General features: G+C 43.0%; 1 protein-coding gene across 1 annotated transcript in view; it reads left to right on the top strand.

Annotated features, from left to right (window-relative positions):
* Positions 1-27002, top strand: part of LOC140193014 (dynein axonemal heavy chain 6-like) — a gene marked incomplete at its 3' end in the record, with an annotated part of 382778 nt that overhangs the window by 292360 nt on the left and 63416 nt on the right. The window contains exons 42-45 of the mRNA XM_072250467.1: positions 6339-6538; positions 9649-9777; positions 15378-15518; positions 16235-16402. Of these exons, the coding sequence (XP_072106568.1) occupies positions 6339-6538; positions 9649-9777; positions 15378-15518; positions 16235-16402 (638 nt within the window). The remainder of the gene's footprint in view (positions 1-6338; positions 6539-9648; positions 9778-15377; positions 15519-16234; positions 16403-27002) is intronic.

Genomic DNA, 27002 nt, shown 5'->3' with positions numbered 1-27002 from the left:
AAACTATCTGCTGAAACAATCCCGACATAAAATTACTACCTTGATCTGATTGTATTTCCTTAGGCAACCCAAAATAAGTAAAGAATTTTATAAGAGCCTTTGTCACAGTTTTGGCTGTTGTATTCCTAAGAGGTACTGCCTCTGGAAACCTAGATGCTGTGCACATAGCAGTTAACAAGTATTGATGTCCAGTTTTAGTCTTTGGCAAAGGACTTACACAGTCTACAATGATTTTTGAGTACGGCTCACCAAATGCTGGAATTGGTTGCAGTGGGGCCACTGGATTAACTTGATTAGGTTTACCCACAATTTGACATGTATGACATGTTCTTCAAAATGTCGCTACATCTTTTCTTAAACTAGGCCAATAAAAATGTTTAAAAACCTTGTTCATAGTTTTCTTTATACCTAAATGACCACCCAAAGGAATACTATGAGCCATAGTTAAAATCTCATTTCGATAAACTTTAGGAACTACTACCTGATGATTAACTTCCCATTCCTCACTAGCAGGAATTATAGGCGATCTCCACTTTCTCATTAATACTCCCTTTGCAAAATAATATCCTACTGCCACCGTCCTAATTTCACTATCTGGAAGAGCTTGTTCCTTTAATTTAACCATCTCAGGATCTCTACCCTGCTCTGCTATCATCTCCTTCTGAGATAAAGACAAATCTTCATGGTCAGACTTACTACCAAAATCCTGATCAACTAATGTAGGTAAAAAAGTTTCTGATACATCCTCAAAATTCGAATCTTGATTTGAACTGTCATGGGTAACAACCTCATCCCGTACATCAGTCTTTTTAGCCATAGCTCTTGTTACAACATAGGAAGAATCTGTGTTAGAATCCCTCTGTGTTTCCTCAGAATTAGGATTTATTGTTAAATGCACTTCAGGAAAAACTTGTCCACCTGCTAAGTCATACCCTAACAAAAGAGAAACATCATTCACAGGTAAACAGGATTGTAATCCTACTTTAACAACCCCTGTAACTAATCCTGACCTTAAATTTACTCTATGTAAATGTACTAGCATAAGGGCACTCCCAACTCCTCTTATATTGTTTACCTCACCAACATCAGACTCATCACTAAACTTTAGCACACTGTCTAATATTAGTGATTGAGAAGCTCCAGTATCTCTAAGTATTCTTATTGGTACTGAATTGGACCCTTCTTTCAAGGATACAAAGCCTTCTGTTATAAAAGATTCATATCCCCTCTTAACCTGGTCAGACTCTAACAAAACTTCATTAGTATTTATCAAACTCTATCAATTTACAGGTGTTTTAATATGCTGCACACAAGCATCTGGGACTGCTTCCTTCTCTTTCTTTTTCAATTGAAAACAGTTAGCTATTACATGTCCAGGTTTCTTACAATAATTACCAATAATACCAAAATGTCTTTCCTTCACATGTCTCCCTTCATCTTTACTTTTCTGACTAACTTTAGATTTAATTTCTGGTTTACTTTGACTCTCTGTGCTATTTTCCTTTTAAAAGTTCTACCTGGAGAAAATTTATTCTTATGAATTAAAGCATACTCATCAGCTAATTTAGCAGTCTCCTGCAATGCAGCAGTGTCCCTTTCATTTAAGTATGTCCTCACTTCAACAGGAATGCTCCTTTTAAATTCCTCCAGTAAAATCAACTCTTTTAATTTATTATACTCCCCATTCACATTTTTAGAGGAAACCCATCTCTCAAAACACACAGATTTCTCGTAGGCAAATTCCACATAGGTTTTTTCCACAGATTTCTTCAAATTTCTGAATCTTTCTCTATATGCTTCCGGAACCAACTCATATATGCCTTCAATAAATGCTGTTTAACAATATCATAATCCAATGTCTGCTCAGCATTTAAAGCTGTATAAACTTGTTGTGCCTTGCCTTTAATTATACTTTGTAACATCACTAGCCATTGCTCTTTCGGCCACCCTAAACTCAGAGCAATAATTTCGAAATGCTGGAAATACTTGTCCACTTCAGCTTCATTGAATGGAGGAGCCAAAATAACCTCACGACTAGCAATAAACTGTTTCTTAGAACCAGAAGACTGATTTCCGGACTTTAATTTCTCCATCTCTAGCTCAAATTTCCTCTGGTTTTCAGCTTCTCTTTCTTTAAATTCCCTTATTTTATGGGCCTCTCTAGCCTTGAATTCTTCTGTTTATTTTCAGCTTCTAACCGACTTCTTTCCAAATCAGTTTCCAATTGCTTTAACTTTATTTGTTCAAGATGTAACTGCATTTCCAGATTGCTCATTGGAAACTTATCTAACATCTCATCATCAAACATTTTCAAACTGATATAATGCTCAGCGATTTTTCTTTGAATTAAGGCCTTTGTAGTACTCTTCGTAATTCCCTTAATATCCAACCTCCTAGCAATCTCCGATACAACAGGTTTTCTTGCATTCGCTAAAAACTCTGGGTGAGGCGAATCCATAAAGTCGTCAATATTCATTACAGCTGAATACCACTCACACACCAATCAAACTAAAAAATAATCAGGTAATTCCCTTTTCAAATCAGAATGGCAATTAAACAAGCACTTAAGTTCAAAATTTTGGAACAAAATCCCAGACGAGCCCCTACAATTTCTGTTACGTAACCGGCAACAATGAATATCAATCAAGTCAGGTTATATAAAAACAACCAAACATTTATTAAACACGGATAAACAATAAAAAAAAACGAAAACCTTAACTGGAAGTTAACCGCTATGCGGCCATTCAACAAATCGCCACTCGGTACTGGTTCTTAAAGCGATAAATGTGAAAACAGTTCTTAAAGCGGTAAAGTCAAATACAGTTCTTAAAATGGTAAATTCTAAAGTCCAACAGATTTATACATTCAATTGGGAGAAACTTCTCTGGAGAAGGATTTCTTCATAGACTTGACTTTCCTGCTGGTTCTGTCCAAAAGGATTCAGGATGAAGAAAATAAACGGCTTAAAACAACTGACCTTTCTTCTGGCGAGCAAATCCTGCATGAACTACCTTTCTCTTTTGGCAGGAGTTATCTTCAATGCAGGTAGCTACTTCTTCAACGAAGACTCAATAGAGTCGATCCTTTATTAAACTGCCGAACATTACCGACTTCTCTTAATCCTTCATATCCCGTACTTCGATTAAAGTCTTCACTCTCCAATACTACTGAAAAGGTACATCGACAAATCTGGCAGAAATGGGTAAACTGCCAATCCAGCACTATTGTACCTTGCAATGGAACGTAACACTCCATTTTAAAAATGAAACTGCGTCATAAAACAAATACGCAACGGAACGGAGACACTAAGTTCTAGCTGGAAAACTAACTGCGTCACCAGGGGTCTTCCCTTTTATACCCGTGGTGAACATGTCATCATGTGACCTCACATCGGCGGGAAAATTACATCAGGTGACCTCCAAAAGACCATTACATCATTCTCACAAGAAAGTCACGAGATCTCCTTGAGGTATGTAACATTATAAACAGCTGTGACATGATTTCCTGACTCTTGTAGTCAATGTACTAACCAATGAAGTCAAGCATGTCATTTGTCATCTTTACCACCTTATCTACTTACATGGCCTTTGAAATTACGTACTATGGGCTGTGGAAGCTCGGTCACTCAGCTCAAAGATTAATAGATTCCCAGGCATGAAGGGGTTTGAGATAAATAAAGAAAGTCATGCATGCTGAGCTGGACATCCTACCTTTCCTCCACGCAACTCCCTTCATCAAGATCAGGCCTGATTTTGGTGAAGGGAGTGCAGGCAGGAAGGGTGGACGTCCAACTCTTGTTCCTGCTTCCTGTGTTCTTATGAGTAACAACACTTACACAACCTTGGAAAGGAATCATACAGATGAGCTCACATTACACTCTCCATCTGCATTGTGACATTGTAATGATGCACCATGCAGACAATGTGTAAAGTGACTGATCTGTTCTCTACATGAACCAATATCTCCAGTTAAGTAAGACAATTAAACAATTCATTCATTCCCAAGAATGCCAGTTCAGTGATAAGTTCACACATCAGGGCCACATTCTGTCACTGAATTTCAGCAACTGAGTCACATCTAATTGGTCTCAAGCAGAATCAGTGAAGGAAACGAAAGGACACTTCTCAATGGAGAAAGTGGGTGGTGGAGGGGGTGTCAGTGAGTGTCAGGTTCCAAGTAGTTCAAGGTTTTGAACAAATTGTGCTGTGAGTAGGTTTGGTGACAGGCCGGTGCTGAATCAGTATACAAGAAAGGGACATCAGTAATGCTCTTGTGTCTTCATGAAAGCTCAGACAACTTTTGGACAAGATCTGTCAACAAAGCAGCCTTCAGTGAGACAACTGGCTATTTCCCCATGTTGATTTGTTCCTGTAAATCCAAGGTAAATCAAGATGCAAGGTAAATCAGATTACCACCTTCCATGATGAACCTGTGGACTAGACTGCCATCTAGAGCCCTGACAGCACATAACTCTGAGATACAATACTGTACAAACACAGAAAGTTATAGCCATAGGCATAGATCATGGAAACAGGCCCTTCAGCCCAACTTGTCCATGCTGACTGTGCCTCTAGTGAACTAGTTCCATCTAGTGCATTTGGCCCATAGCTCTCTAACCCTCTCCTGTCCATGTACTTATCTAGATGGCTGTTGAATATTGCTAACATATCCATCTCAGCCACTATTTCTGACAGCTCATTCCAAATGCATATCACCCTTTATGTAAATAAGCTATTCTTTTAAATCTCTCACCTCTGATTTTAAACCTGCAGTATGTCCTCTTATCTTTAGCAATCCTTTCCCTAGGAGAAAGACTGTGCTTTCATCCACATTCCCCTCTATCCCCCTTGTGATCTTATATGCCTATATCAGGTCACCCCTCAATCTCCTATGTTCCAAGAGAAGGCCACAGATGGAAGTCTTTACCACTATTTAAACTGAAGTTCACCTTCACCTGGGAAGGAATGGTGGACAGAGCTGATATTAATGTGCTCAGAGTGATGAACCAGTAGCATTAAGTATATGATCCCTAGTACACCATTAGGTAGAGCTCAAGGAATGTGGGCTAAGCCTGAAGTAAAAATAACCTTGGCTTGGTCCTGCACGTGAATGAAGAAAAATAGACAACAGAGACCTGTGTCAGTAATTATAGAGGTGAGCTGGTAGGAATGTTCATTGCCACCACCATCTGCTCTTTCAAGGGGATAAAAAAAATCTCCCGGCACTACTTCAGATGAGGCGAAGCCATAATTGGTCTCCTGGCCAACCTGTGGCATCAGGACATTGTTTTTGAACTATGTACGACACACGATGCCCTGACCTGCTGACAAAAATTTTCCCACACCATATCTTTGGGCCTTGTGGTTCTCAGACAGCAGATTGCTGACTTTGTGGACTACACAGAACATCATCTGTTGGATGACAGTGCATTAGAACGTAGCACTGTGCTATCAGGTCCCTTAAGATGGCCTTCCATTGTGGATGATCTACTTTAGGCCTCAACTCCTCTTCTGTGCCAGTTTCACAGAACTCTCAATTCTTCAATCTTTTAAATATTATCTATCTCCAATGAACTTCTACCCTCCAAGAAAAATAATGTTGGCACACCTCAGTTTTTTATGCCTAGCCCCATATTTTGTAGCTACGTGACCTGCTTGATTGTTTCCCACTGGTGGAAACATCACTACATCTACCCTTTTTAAGCCCCTTTAGGATCTAATATATTTGAATAAGGTCACCCCTCATTCTTCAAAACCCTAAAGAGTAGGAATGGATTCCTTATGTCTTCTCCTCCTGTCAACAAGGTCATGGTGTTAGTTTCACTTCCTGCCTCTTCACTGCACACCAAATATCAGTGTCTGTTGACCTTGAATATACTCAGTGATTTATGGCCCATTGGAAAGGATACTTGTAAATATTAATGATCCTCTGATAGTAATGTATTTCTTCATCTCCATTTGAATAAACAGCTTCTTACTAATGGAGACACAAATAACTGCAGATGCTAGATCTGGAGCAACACAGGATCTACTGAAGGAACTCAACAGGGTGAGCAGGATCAGTGGGAGAAAAGGAATTATCAGTGTTTCAAGTCAAAACCATGCATCAGGACTGAGAGTGGGAGTGGAGAGGTGAGATGTTTGTCCACTTTCTCCTCTCTACTCTCAGTCCTGATGCAAGGTTTTGGACCTGAAACATCAATAATTTCTTTCCTCCACAGATGTTGTATGACAAAATGAGCTCCTCCAGGAAATTGTTTGTTAAGTCACAGGATTTATCACCCTCAGAGACTGCGTACATTTTTAATGGATTTTCTTTCTCTTGTTGAACCGGCTCAGTTTGCAGCGGTACACGTGTGGAATTGGCTAAGAAGCACATTGCTCAGGCAGCCACCCTGTCCAGTCGTGAAAACAAGGAGGTGAAGTTTGGCACTGTGCTGATGAGTACCCAGACCACTTCAGCCCAAACCCAGGCTCAGATCCTAAGGAACCTGGTGAAGAGAAGCAGGAGCAGGCGGAGCGCAGAGAGGAACAAACAGGTTGGTGCACTGATGTACGCAGAGAATGGGTCATCTCTGCTCAGCTCAAGCCACAGTGGAATCACAATGGCCGCTGTGCCATTTAAGGAAAATGAGATGTGTCAGGGAAAGGTGAGAGACACAGTCATTTATTGTTTGTAATTAGTGCTGCTATACGTGGTTGGCAGGGCCATCAACTATTCCCCGTCTATAATTACTCTTGAGAGCCTAGTGGTGAGAGCCATCTGGTGAAGCAAATCCCTGCTGGATCATGATGATGCACAACCTAAAAGGTGAACCCGAAACTTATATTCCATGTGTCTGCTGCCAGAGGTGGGGGAAGGGGAGTGGTTTGGAGGGGCTGACAGAGCAGGCTGGGTAAGTAATAGGTGTGAACTTTGTAGATACTACACCCTACAGCCCTGGTAGGCCAGCAGTGGAGGGAGGGAGTACACACTCAGTGTGACCCCTGCGTGTATTCTGTGTACCCCAAATGTGTAGTCCCAGTGTGTATTCAGTGTACCCCAAGTATGTAGTCCCAGTGTGTATTCAGTGTACCCCAAATGTGTAGTCCCACTGTGTATTCAGTGTACCCCAAATGTGTAGTCCCACTGTGTATTCAGTGTACCCCAAATGTGTAGTCTCAGTGTGTATTCAGTGTAACACATTGTGTACTCCCAGTGTTTATTCTGTGTTCTCCAAGTTTGTACACAGTCCACCTCCAGTATGTACTCAGTATAACCCCTGCTTTTACATGGTGTTCTCTCAGTGCATGCTCCATATGCCCCTAGTGTTTACCCATTGACTTCCCAGCGTGTGCTCAATGTACACCCTGTGTGTACTCAGCATAAAGCCAGTGCGTGTTCAGAGTATCCCAGGTCAGTGTGTATTGAGAGTGCTCAGGTGTACTCACAGTCTGCTCCTGGTGTACCCTGGTATACCCTCAGTGTATTCTCATTGTACATCCAGTGTGTATTCAGTGAACTTCTGCTGTGTATTCAGAATACAGTATTCAATATACAGCCCATGTGTACACAGGATACTCTCTGTGTGTATTCAGAGTACCGCCAGTGTATAATCAATGTACTCCTGTGTGTCGACTCAGTATACCGCAAGTGTGTGATCAGTGTAACCCTAGTGTGTACTTAATGCACTCCCAGTATGTGCGCGGTCTAAAACATAGAACAGTACTGCACGGTACTGGTTTTTGGCCCATGATGTTGTCCCAACCTTTATAAATCTATTCCACAATCAATCTAATCCTTCCCTCCTACACAACCCATAACCCTCTATTTTTCTTCTATCTGTGTACTTATCTAAGACTCTTTTAAGTTGCCTTTTGTATCATCCTCTAAATCCATCCCCAGCAGTGCTTTCCAGGAACCCACCACTCTGTGTAAAAAGCCTACGTCTAACATCTTCCCTAAACATTCCTATGCTTTCTTTAAATAGAAATCCTCTAGTATTGACTATTGCTTCCCTGGGGAAGAGGAGCTAGCTGTTCCCTCTATCTATCCCTCTCATAATCTCTAACAAATACACCTCAATCAAGTCACTCCAAAGAAAAAAGCCTAGATCGTTCTGTCTTTCATCTTAAGACATGTTCTCTAATCAGGTAACATTTGGTAAATCTGCTGTGCACCATCCCTAAAGTTTCCACATCCTTTCTGCGACAAGGTGCCCAGAACTGAAAGCAATACTCTAAGAGTTTTACAGAGCAGCAATTCTTGAAATCTCTCTCCCAACTAATGAAGGCCAGCTCACTATGTGCCTTTTTAACCACCCTAACAACTTGTTTGGCAACTTTGAGAGATCTCTGGAGATGGACCCCAAAACTCTCTGTTTCTCCACATGGCTATTAATCCTTGTACTCTGCTTTCAACTTCAAACTTCCAAAGAGTATTACTTCACACTTTTTCAGACTGACCTCCATAGGCCACCTCTCAGCCCAGCTCTGCATCCTGTCTATCCTATTGTAACCTGCGACAATCTCCTCCATTATCCACAAAACCACAACATTTGTGTCATCTGCTAACTTGCTAAACCACCCCTTTACTTCCTCATCCAAGTCATTTATAAAAAATCATAGAGTAGGGGCCCCAGGACAGATTTCTGTGGAACACCACTAGTCACCATCCTCCAGGCAGAATACACCCCATCTGCTACCACCCTCTTCCTTCTGTGGACAAGCCAGTTCCGATTCCATGCAGCCAAATTTCAATGGATCTCAGCCTGATGACTTTCTGGATGAGCCTGTCATAAGGAACCTTGTCAACCACTTTACTAAAATCCATCCTGGTATGTAGTCAATCTGCTACCAGGTGCGCTCTGTGTTTTCTCAATGTATGCTCAGTATACTGAATGTGCTCCAGGTGCTTACTCTGTACTCCCAATGTGTACTCAGTGTATTTTGTGTACCCCAGTATGTACTTAGTGATCTCCTGGCAGACACTCAGTGTTCTCCTGGTTTGTACACATCATACTATCTATGTATACTTGCTGTACTCCCAGTATGTACTCTGTACCCACATGGTATGTACTTAGTATACTCTTAATGTATACTCTATATCCCCTTATGTGAACGAAGTATACTCCCGATCAGTAAACAGTGTAGTCTTAGTGTTCCTCCAGCCATCGCCTACTCAGTGTCTACCCTGTGTTTACCTCCTGTCCTCTCAATGGGTTCTCAGTGCACCCCTGCTCCCCCCACCCACACTGTTCTCAGTCTACTCTGTTAATCCCAGTGTGTTCTCTGTATACTCACACTGTATATTCAATGTATCCACAGTGTCTCAGTGTACCTGAGTGTGTTCTCGATGTACCACCAGTGTGTACTCAATGTAACCCCAATGTATCCTCAGTTTACTCCCAGTGTGTACTCTGTATACTCTCACTGTGTGTTCAGTGTATACTCATGGTGTGTATTCGGTACATTTCCAGTGTGTCTCAGTCTCTCAATACTCCCGGTGTGTTTTCCATGTAGCAGCAGTGCACACACAGTATATTCCCAATCAGTAAACAGTGTTACTCTGTGTTTACTCACTGTCCTCCCAGCTCTGTGTATTTATTGATCTTGGTCAGTGTACATGCTTGTCACCACTGTGCTGTTGGTTGCTCACTGTGCCTGTCAGGTGATTGTGTTTGTCGATGACCTGAACATGCCTGCTGTGGAGAAGTATGGAGCTCAGCCTCCGCTTGAGCTAATCCGTCAATTTCTTGACCTCGGTGGATTCTTCGATGTTATGAATCTAAAGTGGCTGGTATGTTTCTTATTTTTCTATTCATGTGTTTTCAAGCTATTTAATCAGAATAAATGAAATAATGTGGCCAGACAAATATTGTGTATACAAGAACAGGTCAAAGACTGAGGGTCATGTGGTGAGTGACTCACTTCTTGACACCTTCCCACCATCTACAAGGCACAAGTTAGAGGGAGTTGATGCTCACCATTTTCCAAGCAGATTACAGATCCAACAACTCTCAGGAAGTTCACTGCCATCCATGGGATCTAGGGTGAGCTAGCCTTTTGTGGACAGAAGCAGAGGGTGGTGGTAGAGGGTTGTTTATTGGACCAGAGGTGTGCTGCAGGAATTAGTACTGGTTTCACTGTTGCTTGTCATATACTCTGCATTAATGACTTGTTGAGAATGTGGGTGACATGATTAGTGAGTTTGCAAATGGCATCAAAATTGGTGGTGTAGTTGTCGCTGAAGAAAGTTGCCTAAGGTCACAACAGGATCTCAATTAAAAGCGTATGCGAATGACAGATGGAATTTAATTCAAATAAGTGTGAAGAAGTACATTTTGAAAGTTTAAATCAGGGTAGGACTTGCAGAGTGAATGGCAGGGCCCTGGGGAATGTTGGTGAACAGTGGGCGTACAAGTGCGTAGTTCCCTGAAAGTACAACACAGGTAGACAGAGCATTGAAGAAGACACATAACATGTTTGCCTTTTTCGGCTGAGGCACTGAGTGTAAGACTTGGGACATCATGTAATAATTGTACAAAACTCTGGCTAGGATGCATTTAAAGATCACATGGATGAACTACAACAATTGTTCATCCCAGTTTGGCAAAAGAATAAACCAGGGAAGGTAGTGCACCTGTGGCTGACGAGGGAAATTAGGGATAATATCAATTCCAAAGAAGAAACATACAAATTAGCCAGAAAAAGCGGCACACCTGAGGACTGGGAGAAATTCAGAGTCCAGCAGAGGAGGACAAAGGGCTTAATTAAGTAAGGGAAAAAAGATTATGAGAGAAAGCTGGCAGGGAACATAAAACCTGACTGTAAAAGCTTTTATAGATATGTGAAAAGAAAAAGATTGGTTAAGACAAATGTAGGTCCCTTACAGTCAGAAACAGGTGAATTGATCGTGGAGAACAAGGACATGGCAGACCAATTGAATAACTACTTTGGTTCTGTCTTCACTAAGGAGGACATAAATAATCTTCCGGAAATAGTAGGGGACTGAGGGTCGAGTGAGATGGAGGAACTGAGGGAAATACATGTTAGTAGGGAAGTGGTGTTAGGTAAATTGAAGGGATTAAAGGCAGATAAATCCCCAGTGCCAGATGGTCTGCATCCCAGATTGCTTAAGGAAGTGGCCCAAGAAATAATGGATGCATTAGTGATAATTTTTCAAAACTCTTTAGATTCTGGATTAGTTCCTGAGGATTGGAGGGTGGCTAATGTAACACCGCTTTTTAAAAAAGGAGGGAGAGAGAAACCAGGGAATTATAGACCGGTAAGCCTGACATCGGTGGTGGGGAAAATGCTAGAGTCAGTTATCAAAGGTGTGATAACAGCACATTTGGAAAGCGGTGAAATCATCGGACAAAGTCAGCATGAATTTGTGAAAAGAAAATCATGTCTGACGAACCTCATAGAATTTTTTGAGGATGTAACTAGTAGAGTGGATAGGGGAGAACCAGTGGATGTGGTATATTTGCATTTTCAAAAGGCTTTTGACAAGGTCCCATACAGGGGATTAGTGTGCAAACTTAAAGCACACGGTATTGGGGGTATGGTATTGATGTGGATAGAGAATTGGTTGGCAGACAGGAAGCAAAGAGCGGGAATAAACGGGACCTTTTCAGAATGGCAGGCAGTGACTAGTGGGGTACCACAAGGCTCAGTGCTGGGACCCTAGTTGTTTACAATATATATTAATGACTTAGACGAGGGAATTAAATGCAGCATTTCCAAGTTTGCGGATGACACGAAGCTGAGCGGCAGTGTTAGCTGTGAGGAGGATGCTAAGAGGATGCAGGGTGACTTGGATAGGTTAGCTGAGTGGGCAAATTCATGGCAGATGCAATTTAATGTTGATAAATGTAAGGTTATCCACTTTGGCGGCAAGAACAGGAAAACAGATTATTATCTGAATGGTGGCCGATTAGGAAAAGGGGAGGTGCAATGAGACCTGGGTGTCATTGTACACCAGTCATTGAAAGTGGGCATGCAGGTACAGCAGACGGTGAAAAAGGCGAATGGTATGCTGGCATTCATAGCAAGAGGATTTGAGTACAGGAGCAGGGAGGTACTACTGCAGTTGTACAAGGCCTTGGTGAGACCACACCTGAAGTATTGTGTGCAGTTTTGGTCCCCTAATCTGAGGAAAGACATTCTTGCCATAGAGGGAGTACAAAGAAGGTTCACCAGATTGATTCCTGGGATGGCAGGACTTTCATATGATGAAAGATTGGATCGACTAGGCTTGTACTCTCTGAAATTTAGAAGATTGAGGGGGGATCTGATTGAAACGTATAAAACTCTAAAGGGATTGGACAGGCTAGATGCAGGAAGATTGTTCCCGATGTTGGGGAAGTCCAGAAAGAGGGGTCACAGTTTGAGGATAAAGGGGAAGCCTTTTAGGACCAAGATGAGGAAAAACTTCTTCACACAGAGAGTGGTGAATCTGTGGAATTCTCTGCCACAGGAAACAGTTGAGGCCAGTTCATTGGCTATATTTAAGAGGGAGTTAGATATGGTCCTTGTGGCTAAAGGGATCAGGAGTATGGAGAGAAGGCTGGTACAGGGTTCTGATTGGATGATCAGCCATGATCATAATAAATGGCGGTGCAGGCTGGAAGGGCCGAATGGTCTACTCCTGCACCTATTTTCTATGTTTCTATGTTTCTATGCACATGCAGTATTATGTACAGTTCTTGTCACAAAACTATACGAAAGATGTGACTAAGACAGAGAGGGTGCAGAGAAGATTCACAAGCATGGTACCTGGATTGGAGCACTTGAGTTACTAGGTGTGATTGGATAGTGTAGGTCTGTTCCTGTCGGAGCAATTGAGGCTCAGAGGTGACACAAAACTGAGACACACACAAGGTAAATAGCCAGTGCCTCTTTCCCATAGCAGGGATGTGTAAAACTAGACAGCATAGGTTTAAGGTGAGAGGGACAGAGGTTTAAGGGAACCTAAAGGGTAAATTTTTCACAGTGTTTGGTATTGAGAATGAGCTGTCAGAGGAGGTGGTGGAGACAGGAATAGTGGTACTGTTTAAGAGTCATCTGTACAGGTACTTGAATACGTAGGAATAGAGGATGTGGAATTAGTCATAGGTTGGCATAGATACAGTGGGTTGAAGGATACGCTGGGGTAGATTAGACGTGGCTTTCAGTCCATTGTGGCACTGTCAGGTCAAAGGCAACACTACCTATCCTATTCCCACTTTCCGGCACTGGCTCCATAGCCCTGCAGGTCACAGTTCTTCAAGTACACACTGAGTGTATAATGTGGGGAGGTTCCATACCTCACCACCCTCTGGATGAAAATAAAATTCTTATCCTCCTTCCAAACCTTTTACCAGTTATGTTAAATCTATGCCTTCAAGTTTCTTGATTCTTCGTTTAGGGAAATAGGCCTTCTGATTTCTTATTACTTGGCTCCTCATAATTCTATACCCCTCAGTAAGTTTCCAGCCTCTTCTGTTCCTAAAGAAATAACACGACCTATCCAATCTCCCCTCGAAGCTAAAGTTTCAAATCATGCTAATACTATCATCCTTTCCTCTGCACCCTTCTCCAGTGCAAGCACATGTGTAATGTGGTGACCAGAACTGTACAAGGTCCTCAGGCTATGGCCTGAGAACCACGTATGTAGTTCAAAAATAATTAGCATCATATGGCTGCCTATCCTGCTACCTCTAAGAATCTGTGAACACGTAATGTAAAGTCCCCACGTCTCTCTGCACTTCCCACAATCCTCCAACGTACTGAATATTCCCTTGCTTTCTCGTACTTCCTAAATTCGCTGAATTAGTTCAATTTGGACTTCTCTGCCCAATTAACCAGGCCACCTATATCTTCCACGAGTGTAGTGAAAAACTTATTTGCAGTTTCACAGGCACAAAGTATCAGTTAAGCAGCACTCACAAGAAAAAAACATAAACTAAGCGTAACTGATACCCATGTTTTACAAGAAAGAACACAATTAAAACAAAAAATGCCCATTGTAGTGCAGAGTGATCAGAGGGGTTGTAGTGTTGGTATACTGAAGTAGTGAATAGGGTTATTCAGATTGCTTCAAGAACTGAATGGTTGAAGGGAAGCAGCTGTTATCTGGCTGGATGATGGGAATCTTGGATGATAGATGCTGCCTTCTTGCGCTTCAGACTTTGCCTTCAAGTCTAAATCATTAATATATGCAAAGAAAAGCAAAGAGCTGAGTATTAAGCCTTGCAGAATCCCACTGGTGACAGCTGTCAGTTACAAATGTTGACTTTTCTTGCAAGGTGTATGGAGTAGGTGGGACTAGCTCAGTTAGGCAGTTTGGTTGGCAGAGATTAGTTGGGCCAAAGGGCCTATTTCTGTGCTGTTTAGCTATTTGATTCAATGACTCTGGAGGTGGGAAAGGTTTGGTGCAACTTTTATAAGTGATTTGGTGAGACCATGTACAGTTGTGGTCTCTGTATTTAAGAAAGGATGTGCTTATTCGTTTCACACTAGTGAAATTTAGGAGACTACTAGACAGGTATATGGAGGAATTTAAGGTGGGGGGTTATATGGGAGGCAGGATTTAAGAGTCGGCACAACATTGTGGGCCAAAGGGCCTGTACTGTGCTGTACAATTCTATGTTCTATGTTATGGTGGAGGCAGTGGGGAATAGATTCATCGGGTTGACTTCAAGATGGAGGAGTTGATGAATGGTTGAGCAAATTGGGCTGAAACCCATTGGAATTTAGAAGATTGTGAGGGGATTTTATCATAACATCACATTATGAGGAGTCTGACAGGGTGAGTGCTGAGAGGATTTTACTCCTGTTGGGGGTATCTAGAACCAGGGAGCATAGGTTTAGAATAAGGACCATCCACTTAAATTGGAAATGAGGAGGAACTTTCTCTCTCAGAAGGTGATAAATCTGAAATTCTCTGTCCCAGAGACTAGGAATTATTTGATTTACACATTCTGCTGTAACACCATTGATTCTTTTTTTGGGACTTTTGTTTCCAATTTAGAAAGCTGCTTTTCAACTTAACTCTCCCCACCCTCATCACAAAGCATTGGATCAAAATATATATTTCACCCATATTTTTTGATTTATGAAATATGGATACATATTTTCAAGGAGGACATTCCTATAGGGAACAATTACTGTGAAGCCCTATGGAACCCCAGTGGTATCTTTACATTCTCAAACACACTCAACAACTATCACTGCCCATCACCAAGCCAGATTTTAGTCCCTTGAATGCATGGGTTTTATGGTCACCAGTAGGGTCAGGGACAAAATGGGCCCTTACCGCGAGTTTTGTGCCTGTGCTTGGGTGCAAGATGTTCAAGTTGATTGCTGGTGTCTCACCATGTCTTTCCTGCTCTTTCCGCTCTGGCCCACACCAAGCAAGTGGAGGATTTGACCCTGGTGGCAGCTTGTGCACCTCCGGGTGGTGCACGGAGTGAGCTCAGTCAACGTTTGCTCAAACACTTCTGCACCTTCACCCTGCCCCAGCCCTCAACCAAGTCAATGCAGCACATCTTCCAGGTAAGTGCTTGATCCTGCAGGGAACATGTTAGACACAGGTTCCATCACTCCCCTGGGCAGGGACAGCGCCGATTAGATACAAACTGAAACTCTCTCTAACATACATCAAAGCACGGATTATACACAGAGTGAAGCTCCATCTACACAGTCCCATCACACACTCCCAGGGCAGGAACAGCACACGTTAGACACAAACTGAAGCTCCCTCAATGCTGTCCTGTCAAAGCAACAATGAGGCCATAAGATATAGAAGCAGAATTAGGCTATTCAGTCCATCAAGTCTGTTCCATCATTCAATAATGACTGATTTTTTTTAAAAACCCATTTTGTCACCTCCTCCTCAAAAATCCTTAAACCTCTTACCAATCATGAACTGATCAATCTCTGCATTAAATACACCCAATAGCTTGACTTCTACAGCCCTCTGTGGCAATGAATTCCACAGATTCACCACTCTCTAGCTAAAGCAGGGGCTCAACAAGGAACATTAATTTCTCTTTCCCACAGACCCATTGAGTTCTACCAGTAGATTGTTGCTGCCTCTAGACTCACCTGTCACATACTCTCACTGCAGTGACAGCATAGGGTTGTAGGTACAGAGTAAAGCTCCCTCTATACTATCCCATCAAACTGTTCCAAAGCATCCCAGTGACAGGTTTAGAATCCACATGGTCAGTTTATGAATTTTGGTACTCTTGGAATTCTTGTTTCCTCAGGTTAAAGTTGGCTGTTATCTGGAGAGCCATAACTTCATGCCAGTTGTCCAGAACTGCAAGAAGCAGTTGGTATCTGCTGCGATTAGCATGTATTACAAAATGTCTTGGTACATGTTACCCACACCAGTCAATCCCCATTACACATTCAACATGCGAGATTTGGTGAAGGTAAGGTCTCCTACACTGCCAGTCCATCACATTTTGCCTAAATCAGACTCCAATTTGGCATTTATTTATGCTTCTTCTGTATGTGTGGGTATCCATGTATGCCAGTGTGTATATTTGCAAGTAAGCATGGTTGTAACAGTTCAATATATATGTCCTACTCTATGCTGCTGACATGAAACTTGGTGGAGAAAAGCACCATGAAGAGTGTGCAGAAAAATACAAGTAGGTTCAGCAGGTGGAAATAAGATTGAATATTGCAATGTTTATTTTCATTCAAGGGATGTGGGCTTCGTAGGTTGAGTCTACATTTATTGTCCATTCCAAGTTGCCCTTGAGAATGTAGCCGTGGACTGTCTTCTTGAACTGCTGCAGCCCTTAAGATACTTTATACTTTATTGTCGCCAAACAGTTGACACTAGAGCATACAATCATCACAGCGATATTTGATTCTGCTCTTCGTGCTCCCTGGAGTACAAATCAATAGTAAATATTAAAATTTTAAGTTATAAATCATAAATAGAAAATAGAAAAGAGAAAGTAAAATAGCGCAAAAAAAAAAATGAGAAGCAGGTCCGGATATTTGGAGGGTATGGCCCAGATCCGGGTCAGGATCCGTTCAGCAGTAGGTATCCCCACAATGCTGATAGGCAGGGAGTTCCAGGACTTTAACCCAGTGATGGTGACGGAACCGTGATATCAGGATAGTACGGTTCCACGTGTGCAGTTCCACAAGCTTTGGCTGTCCTTCGAGCTGGTAGAGATGGTGGCTGTGGCAGGTGTCTTAGCAAGCTGCTGTAGTTCATCCTGTAATGGTACAGATTACTGCCACGGTGCATCAGTGGTGGAGCGAGTGGATAGTTTGGGATGGGTTCTTCTCAGGTGGGCTGCTATGTCCTGTATGGTGTCAAGTCACTAGAGCGTTGTTGAAGCTGCATTCGTCCAGGCAAATGGCGAGTGTTTCACTGCACTCCTGACTCGAGCTTTCTGTAGGGTGGGCAGGCTTTGGGGAGTTAAAAGGTGAGTTACTGGCTTCAAGATTTTACTGGATTCCTACCCTCTGACTTGCTCTTGTAGACCTGTGTGAGGGTCACAATTTCAGTGATCTGGGTTCAGTTTCTACTTCCATTGCTGTGTGGAGGTTGCATGTTCTCCCTGCATGTATTTCCCAGAGTGTTCTAGTTTCCTCCCACATCCCAAGATTTCAAAGACTGGCAAGTTAATTGGTTATTGTGAATTACCTCTCATGTGAATGGTAGGAAAATAAAGGTGGTGTAAGAGAGAATGGTGAGAGGATATGGTGAATCTCTGGTTTCACTGACCTGGCTGGTAGCTGGATGTTTGAAAGTAGGTGAGTAAATTGGGTATAGGGAAATAGCTCACAAGAGGAGTTGAGGCCATCACAGAGTCACACAGCATTGAAATAGGTCCTTTGACCCAACTGATCCATGCTGAACAAAATGCTCCATCTAAGCTGGTTCTATCTGCCAGCATTTAGCCTATAACCACCTACATCTTTCCAATCCACATACCTGTGCAAATGTCTTTTGCCTCAGATATTTACTCTACACAGACACCATGCTATATGGGGAAAAAAGTTGCCCCTAAAAGTCCTATAAAATCATTCCCTTCTTACCGTAAATCTATACCCTCTAATTCTCCATAATTTCTACCATCTCCAATATCCCACCACCAAGCACAATTCTCCCAACCTCCCCACCCCCTGCCCAGTTTCTGTTTTCTACAAGGATTACTCCTTACGTGGCTCCCTTCTCCATTCATCCCTCCCCACTGATCTCCTTCCTGGGTCTTACCCTTGCAAGTGGAACAAGTGCCACACCTGCCCCTACACCTCCTCCCTCACTATCATTCAGGGGCCCAAATGGTCTTTCCAGGTGAGGTGATACTTCACCCGTGAGTTTCTTGTGGTCATCTACAGTATCCGATGCTCCTGTAGCAGAGTGAGCAAATTTGAACAGAAATGTGGCCTCACCTAACCTCCGAATTCTTGTACTGAATACTCTGATTGATGAAGACCAGCATGCTAAAAACCTTCTTCACCATCCCATCTACCCACTTACTTTCATTGAACTGTGTATTTGTACTCCAAGGTTCTTCTATTCTATAACACACCCCAGGGTCCTGCCACTTGCTGTGAAAGTCCTACATGGATTTGACTTTCCAAAATGCAACAGCTTGCACATAAGAGTTAAACTTCATTTACTATTCCTTGGCCCACTTACTCAGATTCAGATTAAGATTTATTTATCACATGTACATCGAAACATACAGTGAAATGCACCCACTAACACACTCAGGTCTCCAACCTCCAGTCTCTGGTACAGACTTACAGATTTGTAAACATCAGGTCTCCAACCTCCAGTCTCTGGCACAAACTCACCCTCTATCTCTGGACACACCAATTTTGGTCATCAACCTTTCAGTCTTTCTACCTCCTGACTTGCTGAGCACTGGACTTTGACCTTTGGCTTTGCCCTCTGAACTTTGCTGACGTCGGAGTATCGACATCAGGACTTGCTGATCACAAGTCTGACCTTCGGGCCTCGACCTCAGGACTTGCTTGTCACAGATTTGACTTTAAGGTCTCGACCAACCCAAACTCCAGAATTGTTGACTTTCTACCACTAAGCACCTGGGCCTCAAATTCTGGACTCGCATGGACCTCTACTCCTGATAGCCTGAAGGAGTGGGTGGTGTAACCATCCCTTGTGACTATTGCCCATACGGATCTCCGAATCGCTCAGCTGATCAAGATCCCAAAATTTTTGATAAAAACCTTTTCTTTGTCCACTGTACCATCTATTTTAACATCGTCGTCAAACTTACTATTCATGCCTTCTATATTCTTATCCAAATCATTGATTCAGATGATACAGCACTGACCACTGGCATACCACTAGTTACAGGCCTCGAGTCCAAGAAACAACCTTCCATCATCAACTCTGCTTTCTACCATCAAGCCAATTGTGTATCCAATTTAGTCAGCTCTCTCTGGATTCCATGTGATCTACCTTCCAAAGCAGCATACCATGTGGAACCTTATCCAAAGCCTTGCCAAAGTCCATATAAACCACAACTACCACACTTCCCTCATCAACTTTCCTGGTCACATCATCAAAAATCCTTATCAAGTTTATAAGCATGATCTCCCATGTACAAAGCCATGCTGACTACCTCAATCAACTCTTGTCTTTCCGGATTATCTCTCAGAATCTTCTCTAGTAACTTGCCGACCATAGGTAAAACCATAAGACACAGGAACAGAATTAGACCATTTGACCCATCCAATATGCTCTGCCATTCCATCATGGCTGATTTATTATTTCTCTCAATCTCCTTTCTCTTGCCTCCTCCCTGTAACCTTTGGTGCCCTGAATAATCAAAAACCTATCAATCTTCATTTAAAATATAGTCAATAACTTGGACTCCACAGCTGTCTGTGACAAAAATTCCACAGATTTACCACCGTCTGGCTAAAGAATTTCTCTGCATGCTGTACGTCCACACTACGCCAGATAATTTTGAAAACGAAGCTTTTTCTCTTCGTTTTGCCCTCCCATCCACACTGAGCCGGCGTTTTCAACCCCCGTAAACGGAGGTTTTCGAAGACACTCTCCAGAGTGAATAAATCTGAAAACGCTTAATATCCGGCTTAGTGTGTACGGGATAACCGGAGAGATTTAAAAACGTTGTCATGACAACACAACAACAATGCTTTTTTTCTGCTTCTGCCTGGTACTGCGCAAGCTGTTATAACGCGCAGTCGGTGTGAACGGCGTGAGAGTTAAATTTAAAAACGCTGTCATGACGTGCCGGAACAGATGTTCGTTGTTTTAACAACGAAGTGAAGAAGTGAGTAAGTATACTCACTTCGCCCCGTTTTCTGTCCTTGCTTGTATGAAGGTGGTTTACCTATTTATGTAAGTACTTCTCTGACAATAGATGTGTAACAGCCTAATGTAACATTGTATGGAAATACAAGATAACGCTGATGCAGACGTTTTTTTTTTAGAGTTAGTCAGTTTTTCAATGTTCGTTGTCAGCTGGGTCATACTGTCCGTGAACTCCCTGTCGGTTGCCTCCATACGCTCCAGTATTATTTTTTAAGTCCTCCTGCGCGACAGCCAAGAGCAATTCCGTTAAAGTTTTTTTACTCTGTAACTGGACAAACACGCACTAAGTATACCGTTTCCGAGATTCGCCCAAACATCCGCCTAATGTGGACGGAGATATTTTGAAAAATGCTTAGTGTGGACGCCTGTGGTTTTTACTCGAAATCGGCGTTTTCAAAACTATCCGGCGTAGTGTGGACGTAGGCAAATGGACGTCCCTCTATTCTGAGGCTATGCCCTCTGGTGCTAGACTCACCCACAATAGGAAAAATATGCTCTGTCTGGGCCTTTCAATATTCGATAGATTTCGATGAGATCCCCCCCCTCACATTTTTCTGAACTCCACCGAATACAGGACCAGAGGCCATGAAACACTCCTCGTACATTAACCCTTTCCTTCCTGGAATCATTCTCGTCAATCTCCTCTGGACCGTCTCAAATGCCAGCACAGCTTTCTTTAGATAAGGGGCTTAAAACTGCTCATAATACTCCCAAGTGCAGTCTGATCAATACCTTATAAAACCTCAACATAACACCCTTGCTTTTATATTCTAGTCCTCTCAAAATGAATGCTAACATTTCATTTGCCTTCCTTACCTCTGACTGAACCGGTTAGTTGATATATTGGGAATTCTACACAAGGACTCCTAAATCCTTGAATGTTGAATCTTTGTGGGTGGAATTAAGAAACTGCAAGATTTAAAAAACCATTATGGGAATCATCAGTAGGCCTCCAAATAGTGGCCAAGATGTGGAGTTGAGATTCCAAAGAGAGCTGGAAAGGATACGTAATAAGGGTAATGTCACAATTGTCATGGGGGACTTCAATATGCAAGGGAACTGGGAAAGTCAGGTTGGTATCGGATCACAAGAGAGGGAATTTGTTGAATGCCTATGAGATGGCTTTTTAGAGCAGCTTGTACTTGAGCCTACTAGGGGAAAGGCTATCTTAGATTAGGTGGTGTGTAATAACCAAGATCTTACTAGGGAGCTTAATATAAAGGGACCCTTAGGAAACAGTGATCAAAATATGATTGAATTCATTCTGCAATTTGAGAGGGAGAAGCATAACTATTAGTATCATAATGGAATGAAGGTACTTACAGAGGCATGAGAGAGGAGCTTGCCCAGGTGGATTGGAGCAGGATACAGGCAAGGATGATGGCAGAGTAGAGGTGGCTGAAGTTCTGGGAATAGTTCACAAGCATAGGATAGATCTGTCCCACAGAAGAAGTTCACACAAAATAATCTGCAGATGCTGGGGTCAAAGCAGCACTCACAACAAGCTGGAGGAACTCAGCAGGTCGGGCAGCATCCATGGAAAAGATCAGTCGACGTTTCGGGGCGGAACCCTTCATCAGGACTGTAGAGGGAAGGGGCAGAGGCCCTATAAAGAAGGTGGGGGGAGGGTGGGAAGGAGAAGGCTGGTAGGTTCCAGGTGAAAAACCAGTAAGGGGAAAGATAAAGGGGTGGGGGAGGGGAAGCAGGGAGGGGATAAGCAGGAAAGGTGAAGAAGGAATAGGGGAAAACACAATGGGTAGTAGAAGGAGGCGGAACCATGAGGGAGGGGTTAAGCAGGAAAGGTGAAGAAGGAATAGGGGAAAACACAATGGGTAGTAGAAGGAGGCGGAACCATGAGGGAGGTGATAGGCAGCTGGGGGAGGGGGCAGAGTGACATAGGGATAGAGGAAGGGAGGGGGAGGGAATTACCAGAAGTTGGGGAATTCTATGTTCATACCAAGGGGCTGGAGACTACCTAGATGGTATATGAGGTGTTGCTCCTCCAGCCTGAGTTTAACCTCATCGTGGCAGTAGAGGAGGCCATGTATAGACATATCTGAATGGGAGTGGGAAGCAGAGTTGAAGTGGGTGGCTACTGGGAGATCCTGTCTGTTGTGATGGATGGAGCGGAGGTGCTCGACAAAGTGGTCCCCCAATCTGCGTCGGGTTTCACCAATGTAGAGGAGGCTGCACTGGGAGCACCAGATGCAATAGGTGACCCCAGCAGGCTCAGAAGTGAAGTGTTGCCTCACTTGGAAGGACTGTTTGGGGCCCTGAATGGTGGCAAGAGAGGAGGGGTAGGGACAGGTGTAGCACTTGCGCTTGCAGGAATAAGTGCCAGGTGGGAGATCCATGGGAAGGACGTGTGGACCAGGGAGTCGCGGAGGGAACGATCCCTGCGGAAAGTGGAAAGGGGTGGAGAGGGAAAGATGTGCTTAGTGGTGGGGTCCTGTTGAAGGTGGCGGAAGTTGCGGAGGATAATGTGCTGCACAGAAGAAGTTGTTCTCAAGTGGCAGGGATAGGTAACCGTGACTGACAAGGGAAGCAAAGGACTACATAAAAGCCAAGGAAAGGGCATATAATATAGCAAATGTGAGTGGGAAGTTGGATGACTGGAAGTTTTTTAAAATCCAACCAAAGGCAACTAAAAAGTCATAAGAAGGGAAAAGATGAAATATGAGAGTAAACTCACCAATAATATAAAGCAGGATACTAAAGGTTTTTTCAGTTATATAAAGAATGAAAGGGAGGTGGGGTTTGATATTGGACCACTGGAAAATGATGCTGGTGAGGTAATAATGGAGGACAAAGAAATGGCAGATGAACTTAACGGGTACTTTGATTCAGTATTCACTGTGGAAAATACTAGCAGTGTGCCAGAGGTCCATGAGTGTCAGGGAGCAGGAGTGACTGTTATTGCTATTACAAAGGAAAAAGTGCCAGGCAAACTGAAAGATCTTAAGGTGGACAAGTCACCTGGACCAGATGGACTACATCTCAGAGTCCTGAGAGAGGTTGCTGAAGAGATAATGGATGCATTAGTCATGATCTTTCAAGAATCACTTGATTTTGGCATGGTTCCAGAGGACTGCAAAATTGCAAATGTCACTCCATTCTATAAGAAGGGAGGAAGGCAAAAAAGAGGAAATTATAGGCCAGTTATCTGAACCTTAGTGTTTGGTAAAGTGCTGGAGTCCATTATTAAGGATGAAGTTTCGGTGATAAAATAAGTCAAAGTCAGCATGGTTTCTGTCAAGGGAAATCTTGCCTGACAAATCTGTTACAGTTCTTCAATGAAGTAACAAGCAGGGTGGACAAAGGAGAGGCAGTGGATCTTCAGAAGGCATTTGATAAGGTGCTACACATGAAGCTGCTTACAAGATAAAATCCTATGGTGTTACAGGAAGAATACTGGTATGGATAGAGGAATGACTGACAGGCAGGAGTCAGCGAGGGGGAATAAAAGGGACCTTTTCTGGCTGACTGCCATTGACTAGTGGTGTTCATCAGGGGTCAGTATTGAGACAGCTACTTTTCACATTGTTTGTCAATGATTTAGGTAGTGGAATTGATGGCTTTGTGGCAAAGTTTACGGATGATGCGAAGATAGGTGGAGGGATAGGTACTGCTGAGGAAGCAATGCAATTGCAGCAGGGCTTAAGCAAGTTAAAAGAATGGGCAAAAAAGTAGCAGATGGAGTAGTCTTGGGAAACGTATGATAATGCATTTTTGTAAAAGGGACAATAGAGCAGACTATTATTTAAATGGGGAGAAAATTCAAACATCAGAGGTGCAAAGGGACTTAGGAGTCTTCGTGCAAGATTCCCAGAAGGTTTACATGTTGAGTCTGTGGTAAAGAAGGCAAATGCAATGTTGCCGGTCATTTCAAGAGGAGTAGAACATAAAAACAAGAATATCATGCTAGGGGTTTATATAGACAGTAGTCAGGCTGCACTTGGATTATTGTCAACAGTTTTGGTCCCATATCCCAGAAAGGATATGTTGTTATTGGAGACAGTCTAGAGGAGGTTCCCGAGGATGATTCCGGGGATGAAGGAGTTAACATATGAGGAGCATTTGTTAGCTTTGTGCCTGTACTCACTGGAATTTAGAAGAATGTGGGCTGATCTCATTGAAGCCTACTGAATGTTGAAAGGACCAGATAAGGTGGATGTGGTGAGGATGTTTCCTCTGCTGGGAGTATCCAGAACTAGAAGGCACAATCTCAAAATTGAGGGGCGACCTTTTAGAATAGAGGTGAGGAAGAATATTTTAGCCAGAGAGTAGTGAATCTGTGGAATGCTCTGCCACAGACTGTGGTGGAGACCAAGTCTGTGGGTATATTTAAAGCGCAAGTTGATAGTTTTCTGATTGGTCAGGGCATCAAAGGATACGGTGAGAAGTCAGGTGCATGGGGTTAAATGGGATCTGGGATCAGCCATTTCAAATGGCAGAGCAGACTCGGTGGGCTGAATGCCTATTTCTGCTCCTATGTCTTATGGTCTACGTCCCTTTGCACCTTCATTTTTTGAATTTTTCCCCATTCAGAAAATAATCTATGTCTTTATTACTTTCTGTCAAAGAGCATGACTATACACTTCCCTGCACTATATTCCATCTGTCATTTCTTTTCCTTTTCTCCCAATCTGTCTGTCTTTCTGAAGACCCTCTGCTTCCTCAACACTACCTGGCTCTTCCCTATCTTTCTATCATCTGCAAATAAAGCCATAAAGCCACCAAGCCATAACTTCTGTCATCCAAGTCATTGATATACAACGTGAAGAGAAGTGGTCCCGACACCGATGCCTACAGCACACCACTAGTCACCAGCAGTCAACCAGAATAGGCTCCCTTTATTCCCACTCTTTAACTCCTCCCAGTTAGCCAATTTTCTATTCATGCCTGTACCTTCCCTGTAATACTTGGGCTCTTATGTTGTTTAGCAGCCTCATGTGCGCCAATTGTTAAAGTCCTGCTGAGAATCCAAGTAACAATATCCACTGACTTTCTTTTGTCTACCCTGCCTGTTACATCCTCAAAGAACCCCAGGAGATGTTAGACTTACTGGTCTGTCACTTGCAGGCATTTTATTTGACATCCTTCTTAAATAAAGGCATAATATGCACTACCCTATGGGCTCTGAAAACTTCTTGCAGAAGTGTCTTAATAACGTTGAGTGCAAGCTTGTTTCTGCAACACCACTCAATGAGCTGATTTATCTCACTCCCATATGCCAACCAACTGGTGGAAATGCTCAAGGACATCTTCAATCTCTCACTGCAACAGTTGGAGGTTTCTGTCTACTTTAAACAGGAGGCAATCATACCAGTGCCCAAGAAGATCAGGGTGAGCTGCCTCAACAACTATCGTCCAGTGGCACACATATCTACTGCAGTGAAGCACTTGCAGAGGTGCTGCAATTTGCCTATCACCATGATAGGTCTATAGCGGATGCAATCTCACTGGTTCTCCACCTGGTCTTGGATCACCTGGACAATAGTACTACTTGCATTAGGCTATAGTTATTGACTACAGCTCAGTGTTCAACACAGTTGTACCCTCAATTCTAATCAAAAAACTCCAAAATTTGAACTTCTGTACCTCCCTCTGCAACTGGATCCTTGACTTGCTTACTGGGAGACCACAGTCTGTGCGGATTGGAAATACATCTCTTCCTCGGTGACAATCAACACTGGCACACCTCAAGCACGCATGCTTAGCCCACTGCTCTACTCTCCCTACATCCACAAAAATGTGTGACGAGGCACAGTTCAACCACCTTCTATAATTTTTTCCGATGACACAACGATTATTGGTAGAATTTCAGATAATGACAAAGAGGCATACAGGAGCAAGATAGGTCAGCTGGTTCAGTGGTGTCACAGAAACAACCACCAGGAACTCAAGAAATGCAGTTATGATCTACACAAAGTCATCAAGGCAGCAAAATGACAATACAGGGACAAGATCCAGACACAACTCTCCACCAACAACACAGCTTATGGCAAGGTCTGCATGCCATCACAGACTTCAAAGCTAAACACAGTGGTGCTGCCAACATCCTTGCCTCTCTCCCTGATGAGCTAAATTTTTTTCACACTTGATTCAATATTGCCAGCACTGAGCCGCTGAGGAGAGCTGCCAATGCAACCTGCACATTGGTCTTCTCTGAGGCTGACGTATGCAGGCGTTTCCAACGAGTGGACAGCTGGAAGGCTGCAGGACCAGACGGCACCCCAGGGTGGGAACTCAGAGTGTGTGCAGCACAACTGGTTGGTGTGTTTTCAGACATTTTTAAGCTCTCCCTCTTCCTGTGTAGAATGCCCACCTGCTTCAAAACATCCACCATTGTCCCTGTACCTAAAAAGACCAAGGTAACATGTCTGAACGACTGTCATCCTGTTGCACTCACCTCGATAATAAGCAAATGCTTTGAGAGTCTGGTCAAGATTACATCTGCAGCATGCTGCCACCCAAACTGGAACCCTTACAATTTGCCTACCGACACAACTGATCAATGGGTGACGCAATAGCCACAGCTCTACACCATCCTTACACACTTGGAGATGAGGGATGCTTATGTGAGAATGCTGTTCTTGGACTACAGTTCAGCATTCAACACCATAATTCCCTCCAGTCTCGTCAAGAAGCTCAGAGACCTCGACCTTCACCCTGCCTTGTGCAGCTGG

The sequence above is a fragment of the Mobula birostris genome, unplaced genomic scaffold (assembly GCF_030028105.1).
Source record: "Mobula birostris isolate sMobBir1 unplaced genomic scaffold, sMobBir1.hap1 scaffold_348, whole genome shotgun sequence".
NCBI classification, from domain to species: Eukaryota; Metazoa; Chordata; class Chondrichthyes; order Myliobatiformes; family Myliobatidae; genus Mobula; species Mobula birostris.
This window is presented reverse-complemented; position numbering and strand designations above follow the sequence as displayed.